This window comes from Emys orbicularis, chromosome 5 (genome assembly GCF_028017835.1).
Source record: "Emys orbicularis isolate rEmyOrb1 chromosome 5, rEmyOrb1.hap1, whole genome shotgun sequence".
NCBI lineage: Eukaryota > Metazoa > Chordata > Testudines > Emydidae > Emys > Emys orbicularis.
The window spans coordinates 2,993,517-3,014,325 of record NC_088687.1 but is presented as its reverse complement, the minus strand read 5'-3'; the positions used below and the strand labels follow the sequence as shown (position 1 = coordinate 3,014,325).

The following is a 20,809-nucleotide window of genomic DNA, read 5'->3' as shown; positions in this document are numbered from 1 at the left end:
ATGACTTAAGAGGAGAGGCTAAGGGAACTGGGCTTATTTAGTCTGCAGAAGAGAAGAGTGAGGGGGGATTTGATAGCAGCCTTCAACTACCTGAAGGGGTTCCAAAGAGGATGGAGCTCAGCTGTTCTCAGTGGTGGCAGGTGACAGAACAAGAAGTTATGGTCTCAAGTTACAGTTGGGGAGGTCTAGGTTGGATATTAGGAAACACTATTTCACTCGGAAGGTGGTGAACCCATTCACTGGAGTGGGTTACCTAGGGAGGTGGTGGAATCTCCGTCCTTAGAGGTTTTTAAGGCCCGGCTTGACAAAGCCCTGGCTGGGATGGTTTAGTTGGTGTTGGTCCTGCTTTGAGCAGGGGGTTGGACTAGATGATCTCCTGAGGTCCCTTCCAACCCTGATATTCTATGATTCTGTGATTCTAAGGGGTGCGGGCTCCGGCTGGGGGTGCAGGCTCTGGGGTGGGGCTGGGGATGAGAGGTTTGGGGTGCAGGAGGGTGCTCTGTACTGGATCAGGGGGGTTGGAGAGCGTGCAGGGGGTTGAGGCGTGGGGAGAGTCTCGGGTGCAGGCGCTTACCTCAAGCGACTCCCGGAAGCAGTGGCATGTCTCTTCTCTGACTCCTATGCATGTAGTGGCCCCTGACCCTCAGAGCGGGGCCATGCGGCTGCGTCCGGGAGCCATGTGGTGTGGTCCCGAAGCCTGAACCCCAGAGCGGGGCCATGCCGCGGTTTACGGGGGCCACGTGGTGCAGCCCCTGACCCCGCTCCCCAGCGGGAGCTTGCGGGCCGTAGTTTGCCCACCCTTGGTAAAGATACACATTCTGTAACATTTGACTATCATTTTATTTGGATGACCTGAGTGTAGAACAGATTGTTCTGGTTTTGTTTGTTTGTTTGTTTAAGTGCCATTCCAATTATCCAAATTCCTTTTCTCTGAAAATCCACAGTGTGTCCCCCATGTAGCCACTTGTTAGTTAATAGCACTTCCATTTATCTGAACACAGTTATCCACGCCATAGGGATAAATGTGAGTGCACTGTATTTGTATTATAGTAGCACCTAAATATTGTGCTGTGATGCAGAAGCTCTAGAATCAGGAAGGTTCTGGGGTTGCTTTAGGACTAGAAACTTTGAGGTGGCACACTGTTGTATTTTTGTATTGAAAGCTCAGCTCCATTATTTGCAGAGAAGTCATTGTTTATCATAGAAACAGTACAGATGCATTTCGAAGACTAAGACCCTGCCTATCTAGATGAGAGAGAATCATGTAACAGAACTACTTTTAAACAGAAGGTGAGGGAAGGCTGGACAGTAACTTGTAAATATCTTTACAGCATTCAGTTTAACAATCACCCCTCATTAATTTTAGGGAGCAAAATCCTCCTGGTTTTCTGTTGTGGCTTCTAACCTGTTGCCAGTCCATGTTACTACCCTGGAGAAAGCAGATAGCATCTATCAGAAGCATGCTGGGAAAACATTACTGAAGGTAAGAGGAGACCTTCTATATGGTGTTCTGGTATGTGTAAGGAGTAAGGTCATGTGATCTCTTTTGTAGCTCAACAGGCGTCCCTTACTGGTTTCCCTATGCATGACATAACAGAGACTTTAAGTCCTCGCTAGAACTCTTTATGCATTGTCTTGTCAGTGATTCTTCCCCTTTCTGGGAAAACCAAATAAAAGAGAGATGCATTATTCCTCCTCTGACTGTGGGAAACAGCTACGAGAATGAAAATCTTATTGCCAGTCACAACACACATTTTTCCTGTTTAAAATTAAACTAACTCAGCAAGAGGGAGCTCCCTCTGTGCATGGACAGAGGAACAGGGCATGGGCAGAGGTTAGGACTTTAGCCTGGGGCTTTGGAAGACCTGGGTTGAATTCCCTGCTCTGCTTGTGTACAAGGGACCATATTAGTACATTAGACAGTCTTGTAAGTAGGGATATAACTTTTTTTTTTTTTCCAGAAGCACACAAACTACTACTGAGCAGTCTTCATTAAAATTAAAATTAAAAAATGGCTGGTGGGGTTTAGGCTTATGCTTGCCAAGGCATCATATTCTGGCTCAGGGAGAAAGCCCCTCTTTCTGCAGCGCTGATGAGGCAACATCTGGAATACTGTGTTCTGAGCTAGGTCCACTGATGCCAGGAAGACATTGACAAGTTGGAGCTACTCAGACAGGAGTTCAGAGACAAGCAACAAAACCTGAATGTCTGCTATGGAAAGATATAAATTGGCAAAACACAAAGGGAGAGAAATATAAAAGGCAGAGAGGTCAAGAACTACAAATAGGAGCAACAAGGTGGAATTAAGAAATAGAAATACCTGGAAGTGATGTAGATCCCATCATTTGGGACTTCTGAAACTAGATAGGGGAGAGATCTAAGATTTCAGATTGACACCTAGTTCCATAGCACTTCTGTAGCAAGACCTGTATGTCTTTTAATATATTTACATTTTATTTTCTATATCTTATATTTTAAGCATGCAGTTTGATAGTGTAATTCGAAATGATTTTGACTAAAATTCATTCGATGCATGGTGTGGAAATATTTGTTTTTTAAAAAAGCAATATTCTCATGATTTAGGCTTTATCTAGAAAGCTGTGGAGTTAGCACATTGGTTAATGTACTAGGTAAAACATTCAGAAGTCTAGCGTAGACAAGCTGTGCATACTTTAACATATATTAGCTGATTACGTTAAAAATCTGTGTTGCTCCCCTCTCCGCTCCCCCCGGTTTGCCTCAACCAGCTAACATGTTAATACTTGCCCTTTCAACACTAGGATTTTAAATGTGTTAGCTGTCATGTTTTTAAAATGCATCTTTTTGTCTTCCTATAAGCAGGGCCTCTGTGTATATATATGTGCGTATCTTGATGTGTTTTAACTTATTTCCTTGGCAATACCACTAAAACTGAAACACTCTCTCTGTAGTAAATATTAAGGATCCCCTAGCTACATGGTACATTTTCCATTATCTGAAGCAGTTTAAAGCTGTTTCTTCTGGTATTGATCTTCACTTGCAAAGCAACAGTACAACTCACTGCTCATGCTGTATTCACTTTATGAATTATTGCGCCATTTACAAAAATAAACATTTCAGAGATTGTAGTATTAGTAACTTTTGCTATTTCATTGAACTAGCCTGGAACTGAATCCTGACACTTACCCAAATAGGACAATCTCTGATACTGTAATATCTACTTCTTGGCATCTCTAAGGCACCCTGGTTTGATATCTAAATGAAATCTTTATCACCTTGACATTTGTTTCTGGACAAACTGTCCCTTAACTGTACAAATGCCATTTTTAATAGAAGAGTTATGTGAGAGCAGTTACTCATTAAATGTGTCCAGTGTTTGAGTCGGTTAGAATATAATTAGTTAAATTGCTGCATTTCACTTTGTAACTTATTCTGTAACTTGAGAAGTTTAAAGTTGGCTTTGTCGTCAGCTTTTAACTCCTTTCTCCTGTATTTTATTGTTAGGTTCCCATGGGGGGTGAAGAGCGAATGAAGGAATTCCCACCACTTATTCCTCAGGAAATCACGCTGGAAGGAATTGGCACCCTTGAGGCAGTGGCTGACATAAAGCTGTCCTCTGCTGGTAATTCTGTATTTCCTCCTCCACATGCAGGGTATCAGCTCCTGCTGTGCACTCTTGTTCTTGGATGTAATCATGTGACTTGCAAAGGTCTTGTGACTAGGAAAGGTGACACAGAGTCAACCAAATGCCTGCTGCCTTGTATGTCATTATGAACAATTGTTTTCTACTTTGGTGGTAGATTTTCAAAAGTGCTTGGCACCCAGCAGCTTCCGTTCCCCATCTAAATGGGATCTGTTGGGTGCTGAATCTGTGTGAAAATCTGACCCTTTGTCTTATTTAAATTGGTGTCCCTTTCCATTTTTAAAATTTGATACAGTTGATTTTCATTTTGTTTGAAAGAGGTTGTAACTAACTGGATTCTGTTCTGGTATCTGCACAGGTTGGGTTGCAGTAACTGCTCACTTGGAAGACAAACTACAGCTGCGAGCCTATACTCCTGAAGGGACAACGCTGATGATACGTAAACCTCCTCTGTTGCCTCATATCGTTGGCATCAAAGGGAACCGCATCAGAGGAAGTGCGTCCTATAGAACTAAAAAGCCACCTCCCCTAGTGGAGAACTTAAAGGCAAATGGAACAAATAAAAAAAAGGGTATCTAAAATTTAAGAAGCACAGGAGCTGGGAAGTCCTTGGACATATGTGTTGCTTACAGAAAATTACGAAAACAATTATTCATAGAAAACATACATTCTGATTTTAAGATTGGCTTCGGTAAAACATGTTTGAAAGACCTAGCAAATGCAGGTTTGAAGTTTGTATCAGGCTACTGCATAGTGCAGCTCATGTGATTTGCAGTCTCTACTTCCCCTTACCAGATGGCCTGCCTCATTCAGAGTCTAGTTCTGCATTTGACAGACAGATGTGGCATCACTTCACATTATTGCTGGTTCCCCTACAGTGAGTGGAGTATGGCTGCCGTCAGGATGGGAGGGTAATCTCAGTTACAGCAGGAGGGCTTTAGTGAAGCTGTCAAAACATGTAAATCTTTCTGGTTGCTTCCGATATTTGGACAGGAGACACACGGCTTGTTTTTGGCTTTTCGCATGAAATTAGTGATAAAGATTTCAGCAAGAAGCCCCTAGAGACCATCTGTAAGGGTACAGACTCACCCCTGCGGCACCCCCTACTGGTTGCTTCGGGGAATCAGCTCGTCCAGCATCTGGAGCGCCCTCTACAGGCCGGTGATCCACCTTGTCCCTCGCACTGGCCCCCCATGTCCCTCCCAGGACCCCGGTGCCCCTTGCTCTGGGTTCTGCCCCCTGGCAGTACCCCACAGATCTGGGTCTCCCCACCCTGCCTCAGTACTAGGCCACTGCCAGTCACCAACTAGCCCCCACTCCCTGTGGCAGACTGCAGTATAGGCCACTCATCGTCAGCAAGGTTGGGTTTGGACCTGCTGCCTTGGCCTACCCCTGGGCTGCCCTCTGCAACCCCCAGTACCCCTTAGCCTTCTTCTAGGCTGCAGCCTGGGGCTTTCCAGGCTGGAGCTCCCCAGCTCCTCAGCCTTTCCCCAGCCCTGCTCCACTCAGGTACCCTACCTCTAGATCCCTGCAGCCAGGCCCTTCTCTCTCTGAAGGCAGAGAGAGACTCTGGCCTGAGCTCCTGGTTCCCTGCTTTTATAGGGCCTGCTGAGGCTTTTTGGGGCATGGCCCCAGCTGCAGCCACTTCCCCCAATCAGCTCAGCCTTCACACTGCCTGCTCCCTGGGCTATCTCAGGCCCTTCCAGGCAGGAGCAGGTGTCCACCCTGCTACACCCCCCCCCTCAAGATCACCACCCCTGGGGGTAGGGGTGTCGCCTGGCCTGGACCAGTCGCCCGTGCGCCTCCAGAGCCGCCCGCTTCTTTTCCGAGTCCTTCAGCTGTTTCCGTAAGCAGACCTCCTCGTCCACTATGGCTGCATATTCTTTAGCGAGGTCCACCCCACTCGCTTGAGCCTCGCGGAGGGCTCAGTCTGTAGCCTCCAGCTGCACACGCAGGTCAGACTCCCCCTGAGCCTCCACCCTCAGGGTCTGAGTCCATTTGGTTTCCTGTCCCACGACCACCTGGGTCCCGGCCTCTTGCTGGGTCCACTCGGTCTGGGTATCCCCATGGGCGACCGGCTCTGTGATGGTCTGGGTCCCAACTCCCTGCTGGGTCCCCGCCATCTCCACCTCAGCCTCTATCACCTCCAGGTCCAGTGTGGCCCCTCCTGGGCCTCCAGGCACCTCCATCGGCCGACCCTCAACTCCCTTGAGAGGGCAATGCCTCCTAATGTGACCCGGCTTCCGGCAGCCCCAGCAAACTTGCCGCTTCTTGGCTGTTGTGGGCCTTTCAGGATCCCTCCAAGGTCCCGCCCCCTCGCCGGGGCTGACCTGGACCCTTTGCCTCGGGCCTGGGCATGCCCACCGCAGGTGGCCTTCCCGCCCACAGGCCCAACATATCTTCAACCGCCTGGGTTCCCTCACCCAGCGGCCGCTTTCCCTGTTTGGGGCGAGGCACCCTGCCTCCAACCCCATAGGGACAGTCCCGTCTTATGTGTCCTCTCACGCTGCAGGCGTAGCAAGCCCTGCGCCCTCCTACAGGCCTCCTGCCCTCGGCGCTCTGCTGCTCCCGCCCTCCACGGTTTCTTGCTAACTCCTTCCCAAAGAGTTTCCGTAGGGACCGCTGTTCTTCTGCCAGCCGGCCAACCTGCTCATGGACGGCCCATAGCACCTCCCTTAGTTCCTGTTGGGTCTCCCAGAATCCCAGCTGCTCTTCGGCCCCTTTCCTCCGGGGCGCTGCCTCTGGGCCCCACCCAGGAATGGTACCTGGGGCCTCTGCATAATAAACCCCCACGTACCCAGGGTCCATCATCCCCCGCTTCAGTTCCTCCACCTTTTCCAGTCTGGGCAATAGTCCCGCTGTCCTGCCTTGCCCCTTGTGTCAGGGGCGGACTGCTTATGCCCGCATTCTCCACCAATCTGTAAGGGTAGGGACTCACCCCTGCAGCGCCCCCTACTGGTTGCTTCGGGGAATCAGCTCGTCCAGCGTCTGGAGCGCCCTCTACAGGCCGGTGATCCACCTTGTCCCTCGCACTGGCCCCCGTGTCCCTCCCAGGACCCCGGTGCCCCTTGTTCTGGGTTCTGCCCCCTGGCAGTACCCCACAGATCTGGGTCTCCCCTCCCTGGGGAACCCCCACCCACTATCTCCACCTTGCCTCAGTACTAGGCCACTGCCAGTCACCAACTAGCCCCCGCTCCCTGGGGCAGACTGCAGACTCATCATCGGCAAGGTTGGGTTTGGACCTGCTGCCTTGGCCTACCCCTGGGCTGCCCTCTGCAACCCCCAGTACCTCTTGGCCTTCTCCTAGGCCACAGCCTGGGGCTTTCCAGGCTGGAGCTCCCCAGCTCCTCAGCCTTTCCCCAGCCCTGCTCCACTCAGGTACCCTACCTCTAGATCCCTGCAGCCAGGCCCTTCTCTCTCTGAAAGCAGAGAGAGACTCTGGCCTGAGCTCCTGGCTCCCTGCCTTTATAGGGCCTGCTCAGGCTGTTTGGGGCATGGCCCCAGCTGCAGCCACTTCCCCCAATCAGCTCAGCCTTCACACTGCCTGCTCCCTGGGCTATCTCAGGCCCTTCCAGGCAGGAGCAGGTGTCCATCCTACTAGGTCTCTTTGCAATAATGTGGAACTTTAAAGATAAGCAGACAACACCTAGGGGAGCACTGTGTATAGCTGAAGGGAGGAAATCAGACTTATGCCTGAACTGAGAGCTTCTGCAAAACATCCCCATGCTGTGATTTGCCCTAAATGTACAGTCATCTGTCTCTTCATCATGACAACTGTGACAGGTTGGACCCCTTGGGAAGCCACCTGATATGCTGAGATACCACGGAGTCTACCTGTTGTGCCAGCATGGGCCCCCTTTCACCTGTCTTGCTGAGCCAGGTTCTTAAAACCTCCTCTAACACACACACAGGCAGGGCCACACCCAGCTGCAGATCAGGTCTGGGAAGACTCAGCTTCAGGGACTTGCTGTAATGTCACTTATAGGTGTTTCTGTTCCCACGTTACCAGAAAATATCTCGGTGTGTAGCATTGTGTACATAGTGCAGATGTCAATATCTTTTAAAGTGTAGGTGTCTTGGCATTTTGCCACCAATGCCATGAGGCAGCGTGCCTCAGTTTCCCCTTCCACACAGCAGTCTAGATCGGCTATGCTTTCTCCACTGTGCCAAGCTCTAAGCCTGTCTACAGGTACTAGCTGAGAAGCAGTATTCTCATAGGACTTTCTTGTTACTACTCCTAGTCTGTACCAAAGATTTTTCCAAAAATCATGCATCTTACACATTTTTTAAAGTATTTACCACCAGTATCAAATTCTTTCTTAACCCACAGTGTGTGGAGTAAGAGACATAAAGTTACCAACACATTCATGACAGAGAGACGCTTCCAAGTATGATTATCATACCACGCCTTCTGTCTAAACAGATCCGTTCAGCATTTATTATATTTCTCATCACCTCAGTGAAGGTTCTTTCTTTGGGTATGTTTTTGGGGGTTTGGCAAGGAAAGGGTGTAAGGGGACCTTGTATGTTACTGGCCCACTCCCTGTGGAGTTGCATTTCCTCCCCAGGGCTAAGCCCATGGGAAGAACCCGAAGAACCCGCTCTCCTGAGATTCCTTCGTGTTGTTCACCCCCCTCAGTCACTGTCTGATGCTTAGCTGGGGGGAGGGGTTTACCTGCCCAGGAAGTGGCTGTCTCTGCCCCTTCATCAGGTGGATCATTAGCATGTTCACAGACACCAAAATGCTTGGAAGAAACCTCCCCCTTCCCCACCGCCTTAAAGAGACAGAGTCAGTTTTCACAAGTACTGCAAGAAAAACATTTTGCAAAAGTGGGGCCTGGATTGGGGAACCCTCTGTCACCTCTCTCACTGTTGCCAAGAGGTCAGCTGTATGGCTGCTCCCCTCAGAGAGAACAGATACACAGTTCCCCCTTAAAACCTGAGCCACAGGTGAGGTGCCTGGGGTTACAGATGCAGATCCAGCAAATTTCTCCTGGGCAAACCCTTCCCTGCAATGAGTGGGGAGACATTCCTATACTCCCCCCACATTCCCTCTTAGCCTCTTTCTCTGGGCCCCCTGCCAGGACACACACCCCTGCGCTCCCTGGAGGGCAATCTGTCCCCTCTCCAGCTGTGGGCTCACAGCTACCAGCCATGACAGACCCTTCACTGGCAAGCCATGTACCGTCCTCCGTCTTTGAATTGGGCTGGCCTCCTGGTACAGAGCCCATGGAATCCTCACCCCCTGCAGCAATTTCTCAGATACCATCTCTCCCCCTCTAAGGCTTCCTCCAGGACACATTTCCCTATGCATCCTAGAGCAGGATCTGTCTCTTGCTTAACTACAACTTCCTGGCAGCCAGCCACCTGGACAGTCTCCTTACCGTCAGGCAAAACATTCCCCTCCCCTGAGGGAACAGCCACTGGACTGGAGCTGGTTCTACCCATCCCCACCCCTTGTGGCAATTTGATTTGCAGGGCAGTAGAGAAATTAAAGAGACATTTACTCAGCAGTTTCTGTAGCTTTGCTCCTTCCCACTGGGGTTCCTCGCTGCTGACAGACCCCTGTATAGCCCTAGCCACATTGAAAAAGTCGTTACCCGAAAGAATTTGTGTTGGGTTATGAGAAACTGCAGCCACAGTTAACTCAGTTTGCAAATCCCCAGCTTCCATGTGCATTTTAGCCAAAGGCACAAGGATTTTGTGACCCCCTATTAACAGAAGCTCTGCCATCTGTACTGGCAGTATGTCTTCCTCCTGAACCAGGTCTCTCCTGACCACAGAGATTTCTGCACCAGTATCTCTCCATGCAGGGAGTTCCTTGCCATTTACTCTGACAGCCTTCGTGTGCTTACTGCCTGGCTGTGCAGTGGCAACCTTTACAAATCCTGTGTGATAAGTGGCAATTTCCTAAGATGTCTCTGTGCTCTGGGTAGCAGCATTTCCATGAATTGCCTGCTGCCTGTTCCCACTCAGCACAGGGCATTTATTCCTCAGGTGCTCAGTGGAATTACAATTATAGCACCTTCTGGGCTGTTCTGGTTTTACAGAAGATTTGGGACAAGGACTGGAGGAGTGAACTTGGGGAGGTGAGTGTTCAGCCTCCCATCCACTCTCCTTCTGCACAGGGGTAAAACGGGGACTTTGCTTCTCACCAAACTTAAACCCCTCTGCCTGTGATTTATTCCTACTAGGTGCTTGGGATTGCTCAAATTTATCTGCAAAAACTGCAAGTTCATTGACTGTTTCCACCTTCTTATCCCATAAACACTGTTTTACATCATCACTAGACATATTCAGGAACTGTTCCTGAGCAATCAAATCGCACATTCCTTCAAACCTTGAAATACCTTTTCCCCTCACCCATTTATCCAGTAAATCTCTTATTTGGTTCACATAAACCACATTACTTAATCCAGCCCCTCTCTTAAGGTTTCTAAATTTTACTCAGGGCTTGTCTACACTACAAAATTAGGTCGGATTTATAGAAGCCGGTTTTATAGAAACCGGTTTTATGCAGCCGACTGTGTGTGTCCCCACATAAAATGCTCTAAGTGCATGAAGTCGGCGGACCGCGTCCACAGTACCGAGGCTAGCGTCGACTTCCGGCGCATTGCACTATGGGTGCCTATGGGTACCTATCCCACAGTTCCCGGAGTCTCCGGCGCCCATTGGAATTATGGGTTGAGATCGCAATGCCCGAATGATGCAAAGCAGTGCCGCGGGGGGTTCTGGGTACATTGCGTCACGCCCCTCCCCCGCCATCACAGCAACGGCAGACAATAGATTTGCGCCTTTTTACCTGGGTTACCTGTGCAGACAACATACCACGCCAAGCATGGAGCCCGCTCAGCTCAGCTCACCGTCACCATATGTCTTCCGGGTGCCGGCAAACGTGGGACTGCATTGCTAAACAGCAGCAGCAGCTTACTGCCTTTTGGCGGTAGACGGTGCAGCATGAGTAGTAGCCTTCATCGGCGCTCGGGATGCTGGTAGCTGTGGGGCTGGCAGCCGTAGGGCTGCATTGCACCAGCCCCTTGCCTTTTGGCAGTAGATGGTTTATTACGACTGGTAACCGTCCTGTCAGTATTGTCTGCTGAGCATCCAGAAGAGGCCGAGGGCGATCTGGGTGCTCAGCAGATCTGCAAGAGGAGCTTTCCTCAGGTCTGAAAGCAAGTAAATTTACAGGTTGCCTGAAATGCTCATAGATGTCCTCGTTGGACAATGATGGTTACCAGTCGTAGTATACTATTTGCTGCCAAGTATTGTCTGCTAAGCACCCAGAAAAGGCCGAGGGCGATCTGGGTGCTGGCAGACAATACTTGCCTTTAACCGTCCTCGTTGGACAATGATGGTTACCAGTCGTAGTATACTATTTGCTGCCAAGTATTTGCTGCCAAGCACCCAGAAAATGCCGAGGGCTATCAGTCATGCTGCACTGTCGTCTTAAGATGTAAAAAATAGATTTGTTCTGTATTCATTTCCTTCCCCCCTCCCTCCGTCAAATCAATGGCCCGCTAAACCCAGGCTTAGGAGTTCAATCTCTGAGGGGGGGGGGCATTCTGTGTGACAGTTGTTTGTATTTCTCCCTGATGCACAGCCACCTTTCTTGATTTTAATTCCCTGTACCTGTACGCCATGTCGTCAGTCGCCCGCCCCTCCCTCCCTCCCTCCCTCCCTTCTTCCCCTGGTCTTTAGATACTAGTTTCGCGCCTTTTTTCAGTCCAGACGCCATAGCTAGCACTGGGATCATGGAGCCCGCTCAGATCACCGCGGCAATTATGAGCACTATGAACACCACGCGCATTGTCCTGGAGTATATGCAGAGCCTGGACATGCCAAAGCAAAACCAGGAGGACCAGCTGAGGAGGAGGAGGCGATTGCAGCGTGGCGACGATAGTGATGAGGAAATTGACATGGACCTCTCACAAGGCACAGGCCCCAGCAATGTGGAAATCATGGTGTTACTGGGGCAGGTTCATGCCATGGAACGCCGATTCTGGGCCCAGGAAACAAGCACAGACTGGTGGGACCGCATCGTGTTGCAGGTCTGGGACGATTCCCAGTGGCTGTGAAACTTTCGCATGCGAAAGGGCACTTTCATGGAACTTTGTGACTTGCTTTCCCCTGCCCTGAAGCGCCAGAATACCAGGATGAGAGCAGCCCTCACAGTTGAGAAGCGAGTGGCGATAGCCCTGTGGAAGCTTGCAACGCCAGACAGCTACCGGTCAGTCGGGAATCAATTTGGAGTGGGCAAATCTACTGTGGGGGCTGCTGTGATCCAAGTTGCCAGGGCAATGAGAGACCTGGTGATATCAAGGGTAGCGACTCTGGGAAACGTGCAGGTCATAGTGGATGGCTTTGCTGCAATGGGATTCCCAAACTGTGGTGGGGCGATAGACGGAACCCATATCCCTATCTTGGCACCGGCGCACCAAGCCACTGAGTACATAAACCGCAAGGGGTACTTTTCAATGCTGCTGCAAGCCCTGGTGGATCACAAGGGACGTTTCACCGACATCAACGTGGGCTGGCCGGGAAGGGTACATGATGCTCGCGTCTTCAGGCACTCTCTTCTGTTTCGAAAGCTGGAGGAAGGGACTTTCTTCCCGGACCAGAAAATAACCATTGGGGATGTTGAAATGCCTATCGTGATCCTTGGGGACCCAGCCTACCCCTTAATGCCATGGCTCATGAAGCCATACACAGGCAGCCTGGACAGGAGTCAGGACCTGTTCAACTACAGGCTGAGCAAGTGCCGAATGGTGGTGGAATGTGCATTTGGGCGTTTAAAAGCGCGCTGGCGCAGCTTACTGACTCGCTGTGACCTCAGCGAAAAGAATATCCCCATTGTTATTGCTACTTGCTGTGCGCTCCACAATATCTGTGAGAGTAAGGGGGAGACATTTATGGCGGGGTGGGAGGTAGAGGCAAATCGCCTGGCCGCTGATTACGCGCAGCCAGACACCAGGTCGGTTAGAGCAGCACAGCAGGGCGCGGTGCGCATCAGAGAGGCTTTGAAAACTAGTTTTGTGACTGGGCAGGATATGGTGTGAAACTTCTGTTTGTTTCTCCTTGATGAAATCGCAGCCCCCCCCCACGCACCCGGTTAACTCTACTACCCTGTAAACCAAGCACCCCAACCTCCCCTACCCTCCCCTCTTCAAGCACCACTTGCAGAGGCAATAAAGTCATTGTTACTTCACATTCATGCATTCTTTATTAATTGAGCACACAACTAGGGCGATAATTGCAAAGGTAGCCCGGGATGGGTGGGGGAGGAGGGAAGCAGCACACAACTAGGGGGATAATTGCAAAGGTAGCCCGGGATGGGTGGGGGAGGAGGGAAGGAAAAGGACACACTGCACTTTAAAACTTTAAAACTTATTGCTGTGGAAATCATCTAGGGTGGAGTGATTGGGTGGCCGGAGGCCCCCCCACCATGTTCTTGGGCGTCTGGGTGAGGAGGCAATGGGACTTGGGGAGGAGGGCTGGTGGTTACAGAGGGGCTGTAGCGGCGGTCTCTGCTCCTGCTGTTGGTTACAGAGGGGCTGTAGCGGCGGTCTCTGCTCCTGCTGTTGGTTACAGAGGGGCTGCAGCGGCGGTCTCTGCTCCTGCTGTTGGTTACAGAGGGGCTGTAGCGGCGGTCTCTGCTCCTGCTGTTGGTTACAGAGGGGCTGCAGCGGCGGTCTCTGCTCCTGCTGCCTTTCCTGCAGCTCAACCATACGCAGGAGCATATCACTTTGATGCTCCAGCAGCCGGAGCATCGACTCTTGCTTTCTGAGTACAAGTTGACGCCACTTCTCCTCTTCAGCCCGCGTTTCAGCACGCAAACTCTGCTCTTCAGCCCGCCACCTCTCCTCTCGCTCATATTGGGCTTTTTTAAAATCAGTCATTGACTGCCTCCACGCATTCTGCTGTGCTCTGTCAGCGTGGGAGGCAGTCTGTAGTTCAGTGAACATTTCGTCACGCGTCCTTCGCTTCCTTCTTCGAATATTCACTAGCCTCTGTGAAGGTGAAACATTTGCAGCTGGTGGAGGAGAAGGGAGAGTTGTTTAAAAAAGATACATTTTTGAGAACAATGGGTACACTCTTTCACTTTAGATTTTGCCGTGCATCACACAGCAGATGTGCTTTCGTTACAAGGTCGCATTTTTCCTCTTATATTGAGGGCCTGCCTGTTTGGTGTGAGAGATCACTCACGCAGTTCCAGGCCACAGATTTCAGCTTGCAGGCAGCCATGGTAAGACACAGTCTTTTGGCTTTTTTAACCTTGTTAACAAGTGGGGATGGTTTAAAACAGTACTGCTCTCATTAACCATACCAAGCACCCGTTGGGTTGGCCATTTAAAATGGGTTTGCAATGTAAAAGGAGGGGCTGCGGTTTCAGGTTTAACATGCAGCACAAACCCAACTAACTCCCCTCCCCCCCACACCCAATTCTCTGGGATGGTCACTTCACCCCTCCCCCCCACCGCGTGGTTAGCAGCGGGGAATATTTCTGTTCAGCAGAGCAGGAAGGGGCACCTCTGAATGTCCCCTTAATAAAATCGCCCCATTTCAACCAGGTGACCGTGAATGATATCACTCTCCTGAGGATAACAAAGAGCGATAAGGAATGGATGTTGTCTGCATGCCAGCAAACACCGGGACCATACGCTGCCATGTTTTGTTATGCAATGATTCCAGACTACGTGCTACTGGCCTGGCGTGGTAAAGTGTCCTACCATGGCGGACGGGATAAGGCAGCCCTCCCCAGAAACCTTTTGCAAAGGCTTTGGGAGTACATGAAGGAGAGCTTTCTGGAGATGTCCCTGGAGGATTTCCGCTCCATCCCCATACACGTTAACATACTTTTCCAGTAGCTGTACTGGCTGCGATTGCCAGGGCAAATTAATCATTAATCATTAAACACGCTTGTTTTTAAACCATGTGTAATATTTACAAAGGTACACTCACCAGAGGTCCCCTGTGTGCCCACAGGGTCTTGGGTGAGTTCGGGGTTTACTGGTTCCAGGTCCAGGGTGACAAACATATCCTGGCTGTTGGGGAAACTGGTTTCTCCGCTTCCTTGCTGCTGTGAGCTATCTATGATGTTCTCTCCATCCTCATCTTCCTCGTCCGCCGAACCCGCTTCCCTGTCTCCAGAGAGGGACTGATAGCACACGCTTGGGCTACTGGTGGCTGCACCCCCTAGAATGGCATGCAGCTCCTCGTAGTAGCGGCATGTTTGCGGCTCAGCCCCGGACCTTCCGTTTGCGTCTCTGGCTTTGTGGTAGGCTTGCCTTAGCTCCTTAATTTTCACGCGGCACTGCTGTGCGTCCCTGTTATGGCCTCTGTCCTTCATGGCCTTGGAGATCTTTTCTAATGTTTTGCCATTTCTTTTACTGTTTCGGAGTTCGGCCAGCACTGCTTCATCTCCCCAGATGGCGATCAGAGCCCGTACCTCCCGTTCGGTCCAGGCTGGAGCTCTTTTGCGATCCTGGGACTGGGACTCCATCACGGTTACCTGTGCTGATGAGCTCTGCGTGGTCACCTGTGCTCTCCACGCTGGGCAAACAGGAAATGAAATTCAAACGTTCGCGGGGCTTTTCCTGTCTACCTGGCCAGTGCATCTGAGATGAGAGTGCTGTCCAGAGCGGTCACAATGAAGCACTGTGGGATAGCTCCCGGAGGCCACTAATGTCGAATTCCGTCCTCACTACCCAATTCCGACCCCCATAAGGCCGATTTTATCGCTAATCCCCTCGTCGAGGTGGTGTAAAGAAACCGGTTTAAAGGGCCCTTTAAGTCGAAAGAAAGGGCTTCGTCGTGTAAACGTGTCCAGGTTTAAGTCGACTTAACGCAGCTAAAGTTGACCTAAACTCGTAGTGTAGACCAGGCCTCAATAAATTTCAGGTGTAATCCGAAACTGTTTGAAAACCAAATCCTTAAATTTACCATAATTGGAAGCATCACCCATGGGCATCTTATTGAGTATGTCCAGAGCTCTCCCAGTCAATTTTGCACCAAAGTGGTCATCTTTTGATCATCAGGAATCGCATGGAGCCAGGGCTGGCTCCGGGCACCAGCCCACCAAGCACGTGCTTGGGGTAGCACCTTGGGGCGGGGCGGCGCTCGGGTTTTTATTTATTTATTTATTTATTTGGTTCGTGGGGCAGCACTGGAGGGTTTTTTTGTTTCCGCGGCACGGCGCTCGGACGGGGCGGGGGCTGGCGCAGCGCTCGGAGGGGGGGCGGGGATTGGCACGGCACGGCGCTCGGAGGGGGGCGGGGGCTTGGCGCGGTGCTTGGTTGGGGGTGTGGGGGTTGGTGCGGCACGGCGCTTGGAGGGGGGCGGGGGCTTGGCGCGGTGCTCGGATGGGGGGGGCGGGGGCTTGGCATGGCATGGCGCTCGGATGGAGGGGCGGGGGTTGGCACGGCGCTCGGAGGGGGGCGGGGGCTTGGTGCGGTGCTCGGATGGGGGGCGGGGACTTGGCGTGGCGCAGCGCTCGGAGGGGGGGCGGGGGCTGGCACGGCGCGGCACAGTGCTCGGAGGGGGGCGGGGGCTTGCCGTGGCACTCGGGGGGCAGGGGCTGGCACGGCGCAGCACGGCGCTTGGAGGGGGCGGGGGCTTGGTGCGGTGCTCGGCAGGGGGGCTGGCGCGGCACGGCGCTCGGAGGGGGGCAGGGGCTTCGGGCGGCGTGGTGCTTGGAGGGGGCGGGGTTTCAGGCAGCGTGGTGCTGGGGGGAGCGGGGGCTTCCGCGACGCTCGGGGCAGGGCTTCGGGCGCGTGGTGCTGGGGGGGCGGGGATTTCGGCGGCGCGGCGCTGGGGGGGTTTGGCGGCGCGGCGCTTGCAGGGGGGTATGGCGGCGCGGCGCTCATGGGGGGGGTACGGCGGGGTGACGCTCTTCTTTTTTGCATGGGGCAGCAAAAAAGTTAGAGCCGGCCCTGCATGGAGCATACATAGTCTCTCAAAGATGATGAAATATTCAGCAATGTCACCAGATTCATTATATGGTGGACACAACCGCTCCCACTTGTGGATTTTTGGAGAGGTGGGGTTCTGTCTCCTCCACTCCATTTCAGCCAGTTCATGCTTCATTTCTTTGTCTCTCAGTTCCATGGCTTGCTTCCGAGCCTCAATTTCTTTGTCTTTCAATTCCAGGGCTTGCTTCTGGGCTTCCATTTCTTTGTCAGCCTCTAGGTGTCTCAGTTCCATGGCTCTCTCATGAGCTGCTTTCTGCTCATCAATTTCCATCTGCTTCCATTCCAGCTGTCTCCGGTATATTTTTTTTCATTTTCCTCTACCTGCAACCTGTAGCGCTCCAACTTCTTGGTAGCTTCACTTTCACTCATTTTCATACTTTTCTGTCCCTACTTCTCTTGCCTGAAATAAGCAAACAGAAAATAACAAACCAGTAATCACTTTGTCTGTTCTCTAGTCACCACACTTAAAACTCACTTAAAATCACCAGCAGTGTTTCAGGGCAATAAGCAGTGCACACTATCCTGCCCGACTATGCCACTCTGACAGGTTGGACCCCTTGGGAAGCCACCTGATGTGCTGAGATACCACGGAGTCTACCTGTTGTGCCAGCATGGGCCCCCTTTCACCTGTCTTGCTGAGCCAGGCTCTTAAAACCTCCTCTAACACACACACAAGCAGGGCCACACCCAGCTACAGATCACCTCTGGGAAGACTCAGCTTCAGGGACTTGCTCTAGCACTCACACTTCTTGCCCCTCCCCCCAGTTAGAAATTACACATTATTGAACTGGGTTCAATAATACAAATTTTATTAATTATGAAAGGCAGATTTTAAGTGGTAAAAGGGGTAACAAACAGAACAAAGCAGATTACTAAGCAAATGAAATCAAACATGCAAACTAAGCTAGTTTCACAAAAGAAATTGCTTACAAATAGTATTTCTCCCCCTAGATATTGTTGCAGGCAGATTGCAAAGTTTCTGTGGTTCAGAGTTCCAGTTATATTCCTTTTCAGCCGTCCCCTGTGTCAGTCTGGACTTCCCCCTTGCCTTCCCTTTTGCAGTCTTTCTTCTTGGGCAGACAGGCCATGGAGAGGAGGAGTCCTGTTTGCCTTCCTCCCCGCACTTAAATAGGATTTATATAAGGCAGGAATCCATTGTTTCCCAAACTTGACACACACAAACACACACTTCCCTTACAGTGGAAAGTTACAAGAAGTCACAGGTAATGTTTAGTATCAGGTGACAAGACCACCTGACTCTAGGATCACAGCGTTCATGAGTCGGGGCAGTATGGAGCATCCACAGGAAGGCCAAGCTTTTCACAGTCCATTGTTGTCGCTGATGGGCCATCCGCCCTGTCTGGCTTTTCCATTGTTGTACCTGAAGTGTTAGCAGTGTTAGCAGTGGGCGTCACCCAAAGTAGCATAGTTAAAATACAGATACATAGTCCATATTCCTAACTTCAGATACAGAAATGATACAGGCATACACATTGGATAATCGCATTCAGTAAATCATAACCTTTCCAATGAGATCTCACATGAGCCATCTTGCATAAAGTATATCTCAGTTATGTCACATTCATATCATAAGCATATTTTCATAAAGAATATGGAGTGAAACATCACAGCAATGATCTAAAGAGGCATGTAATATCAAAACTGATCTCACCAACAGCTTTTTGTGACGAGGTGACTGATTGGCCCAGTTGATGTCCCATTGAGCTAGAATGTTGAAATTTGGGACCCTCTACGGTATTTGCCACTCTGCACAGAATGCCAAAGACAGATAACCTTTTGAACAGGGGTCATCAAAAGGCCTTTAATCTTACTAGATTAATGAATCATCATGTGCCCTTTTGAGCTACAGGCTTGAAATTTGGTCACTACATGCCACTGCCAGCCATCAATTAGCACCCCTGAGTGCTGCTTAGCCAGCAGGGGAATGGGAAAGAATATGGCTTCTACTGAGAAGAGAGAGCATTTGAGAAGCTGCTGTTTGGAATGTTGGAGGACAAGAAAATTCCCTGACACTTGAGGAGTAGACTGGAATGAGAGAGCTCCTGGGGTGAAAAGGGGCATAGGCACGTCGAGGGAGAGGGGAAATCCTTGTTTTGGACTTTGCCCTTTCCAGCATTGGTTATCAAAAGGTCAATAGTTTGTAACGGTTTACTGATCTGATATCCATGTTTGCCGAGACAGCCATGCTGGAGAGCGGGCCTCCAGTCTGCAGAAAGAAAATCAAGGGCAGTTCTGAGTGGGTGCAGTGCAAGGTGTCAGCATTGCAGTCTGGGAACCTACGCTCTTATTGCTACCTGATCTTCTTTAACATCAGGCATAGGGAATTATGTAGCAAAACCACTTTATTAAAGGCAAAATAATTTCACGAGTGGATACTAAACTTTGTGATTCTGACCATTTTGATTTCTGAGCTTACATGAAGATTTTTGAAAGCATGAGTGTATAATGAAAACCTGATTTCTAAGATCTTTACCATTTTGGTTGCAGTTAAAAATACTGGCAAATGATCTTGTCCACTCTTCAATGGATACACATTTTTTATAAGATATCCCACCTAGTAAATATATAAACACGCTTTCAGGTTGTCATGGTCTGGAAAAAAGCACTGCAGTTGGAAAATGTTTCAAAACCAGCTCTTCCTATGTCTTGGGTGCAGCTACTAGACAATTTAGCACCACTAATCTGCAGAAAATGGGCACTAGTTCAATCTTACCAATCATGAATTTATTCCAAACCAAAATGAACTGTGTAAAACTGGCTTTCACTTCACAAATAAGCTATTATACAAATACACAATATTTCATGCTATCAGTGTAAGGAGTATGTGAATCAAAGCTTTGAGAAGGCATTTCAACCAATGGATTTAAAAAAAAAAAAAAAAAAAAAGCTCTCAGAATGAACAGCCTCTTTATTGGTCAGGCCTCAACAAGAATAGTTACAATAAAGCAGGCATGGAAACAGCCCATGGCTCAATAAACTACCTTAAAGTGAGAAACCAAAAAATGGGTTTGCCTGCATTCTGCTGTAAAAACTGATTTAATAAATGTAAAACAGACATGAAAAGTCCAGGAAAAAACTCAAATGGGGAAAGAGCAACAAACCCCCAACTAAAACTATCCACCTAAACTATGGCAAAATAGAAGTAAAGCGAGCCTGCTCGATGCTCCATTTCTGTTTCCAGGCGGTTGAGAAGGAACTGAGGGCGGTTTGCCCACGTAGCCTTCTATATTCTTGGTATAGGCCATGAGGATGTGTAGGGTGTATGGCTGAAGGGGCACTGCTACCAAAAATCTCCGATCAAAGGTAGGTGGGGGTGCATGTGTACCTGAAGTGGAGCACCCATAGGGGGACACATCTCGAAGAACCCCAGCTACTGCACAAGGTGAGTAACCTCTCCTTTTATAACATTCCTCAAAGACCATAAGTCTGCTAAAGATACAAACCAAATGATGAGCTTGTCCACATGCTGGAATAATAGTTGTGAAATTTGTCTCTTACGTAACGCTGGCCCATCTCCCCCCCCCCCCCTCCCCGCCCCCCAGCCCAATGGGTATTTGCTAGTGTAGTTGTCCTATCTCAATATGATATGAAAAATGTTTTATGCAGCTAGTCCATTTGCTTCCAAATTGCAGCCTTACTTTACAACCATCAACAGTGAAACAATGGATTCAGTGTATACCGGGAGTTCTTCTAAGGGGAAGGACAAGTGGGCGTGCTGCAGATTGTGACCAAATTTGGTCCCCATTCACTGAGTATTTGAAAATTAATTACCCAGCGCAAAAAGGAGAATCAAGACCATATAGTTGCTTAAGGGGCGTGGTTAAATGTTCAAAAGCACCTAAGTCCCATTGATGTTCAGTAAGACAAAGGCTCCTAAGTGACTTTTGAAAATGGGATTTAGGCACTTTTGAAGATTTTCTCCAATATATACTGGCTCCAAAGGATAAGAAGTCATTCTCAGCAGAGCTGTGTATTTTTGTAATAAAGGCAGAGTCTGTAGTATTTTTATTCCAGATTACAAATAGACTTTAAAAGCGGGTATTTCTCCCCTGGCATTTCAGTGTTTGAATATTGGTTTTAAAAGTTAAACAAGGAAAAAAGTTACATTCCTGAATATATATGTCAAACTTGGTATCATGGTGGACTGCAGTGTGGAAGCAATTATGCCTGGAGAAAGTATGCAATGTCTTTTATGAGC

At 49.8% G+C, this 20,809-nt stretch overlaps 1 protein-coding gene across 1 annotated transcript in view; it reads left to right on the top strand.

Moving 5' to 3' along the window:
- Positions 1 to 4,327, top strand: part of NOA1 (nitric oxide associated 1) — a 31,140-nt gene extending 26,813 nt beyond the window's left edge. Inside the window, exons 6-8 of the mRNA XM_065405096.1 lie at positions 1,367 to 1,483; positions 3,484 to 3,601; positions 3,981 to 4,327. Coding sequence (XP_065261168.1) covers positions 1,367 to 1,483; positions 3,484 to 3,601; positions 3,981 to 4,201 — 456 coding nt within the window. The 3' untranslated portion in view covers positions 4,202 to 4,327. The remainder of the gene's footprint in view (positions 1 to 1,366; positions 1,484 to 3,483; positions 3,602 to 3,980) is intronic.
- Positions 4,328 to 20,809: the final 16,482 nt, after the last annotated feature.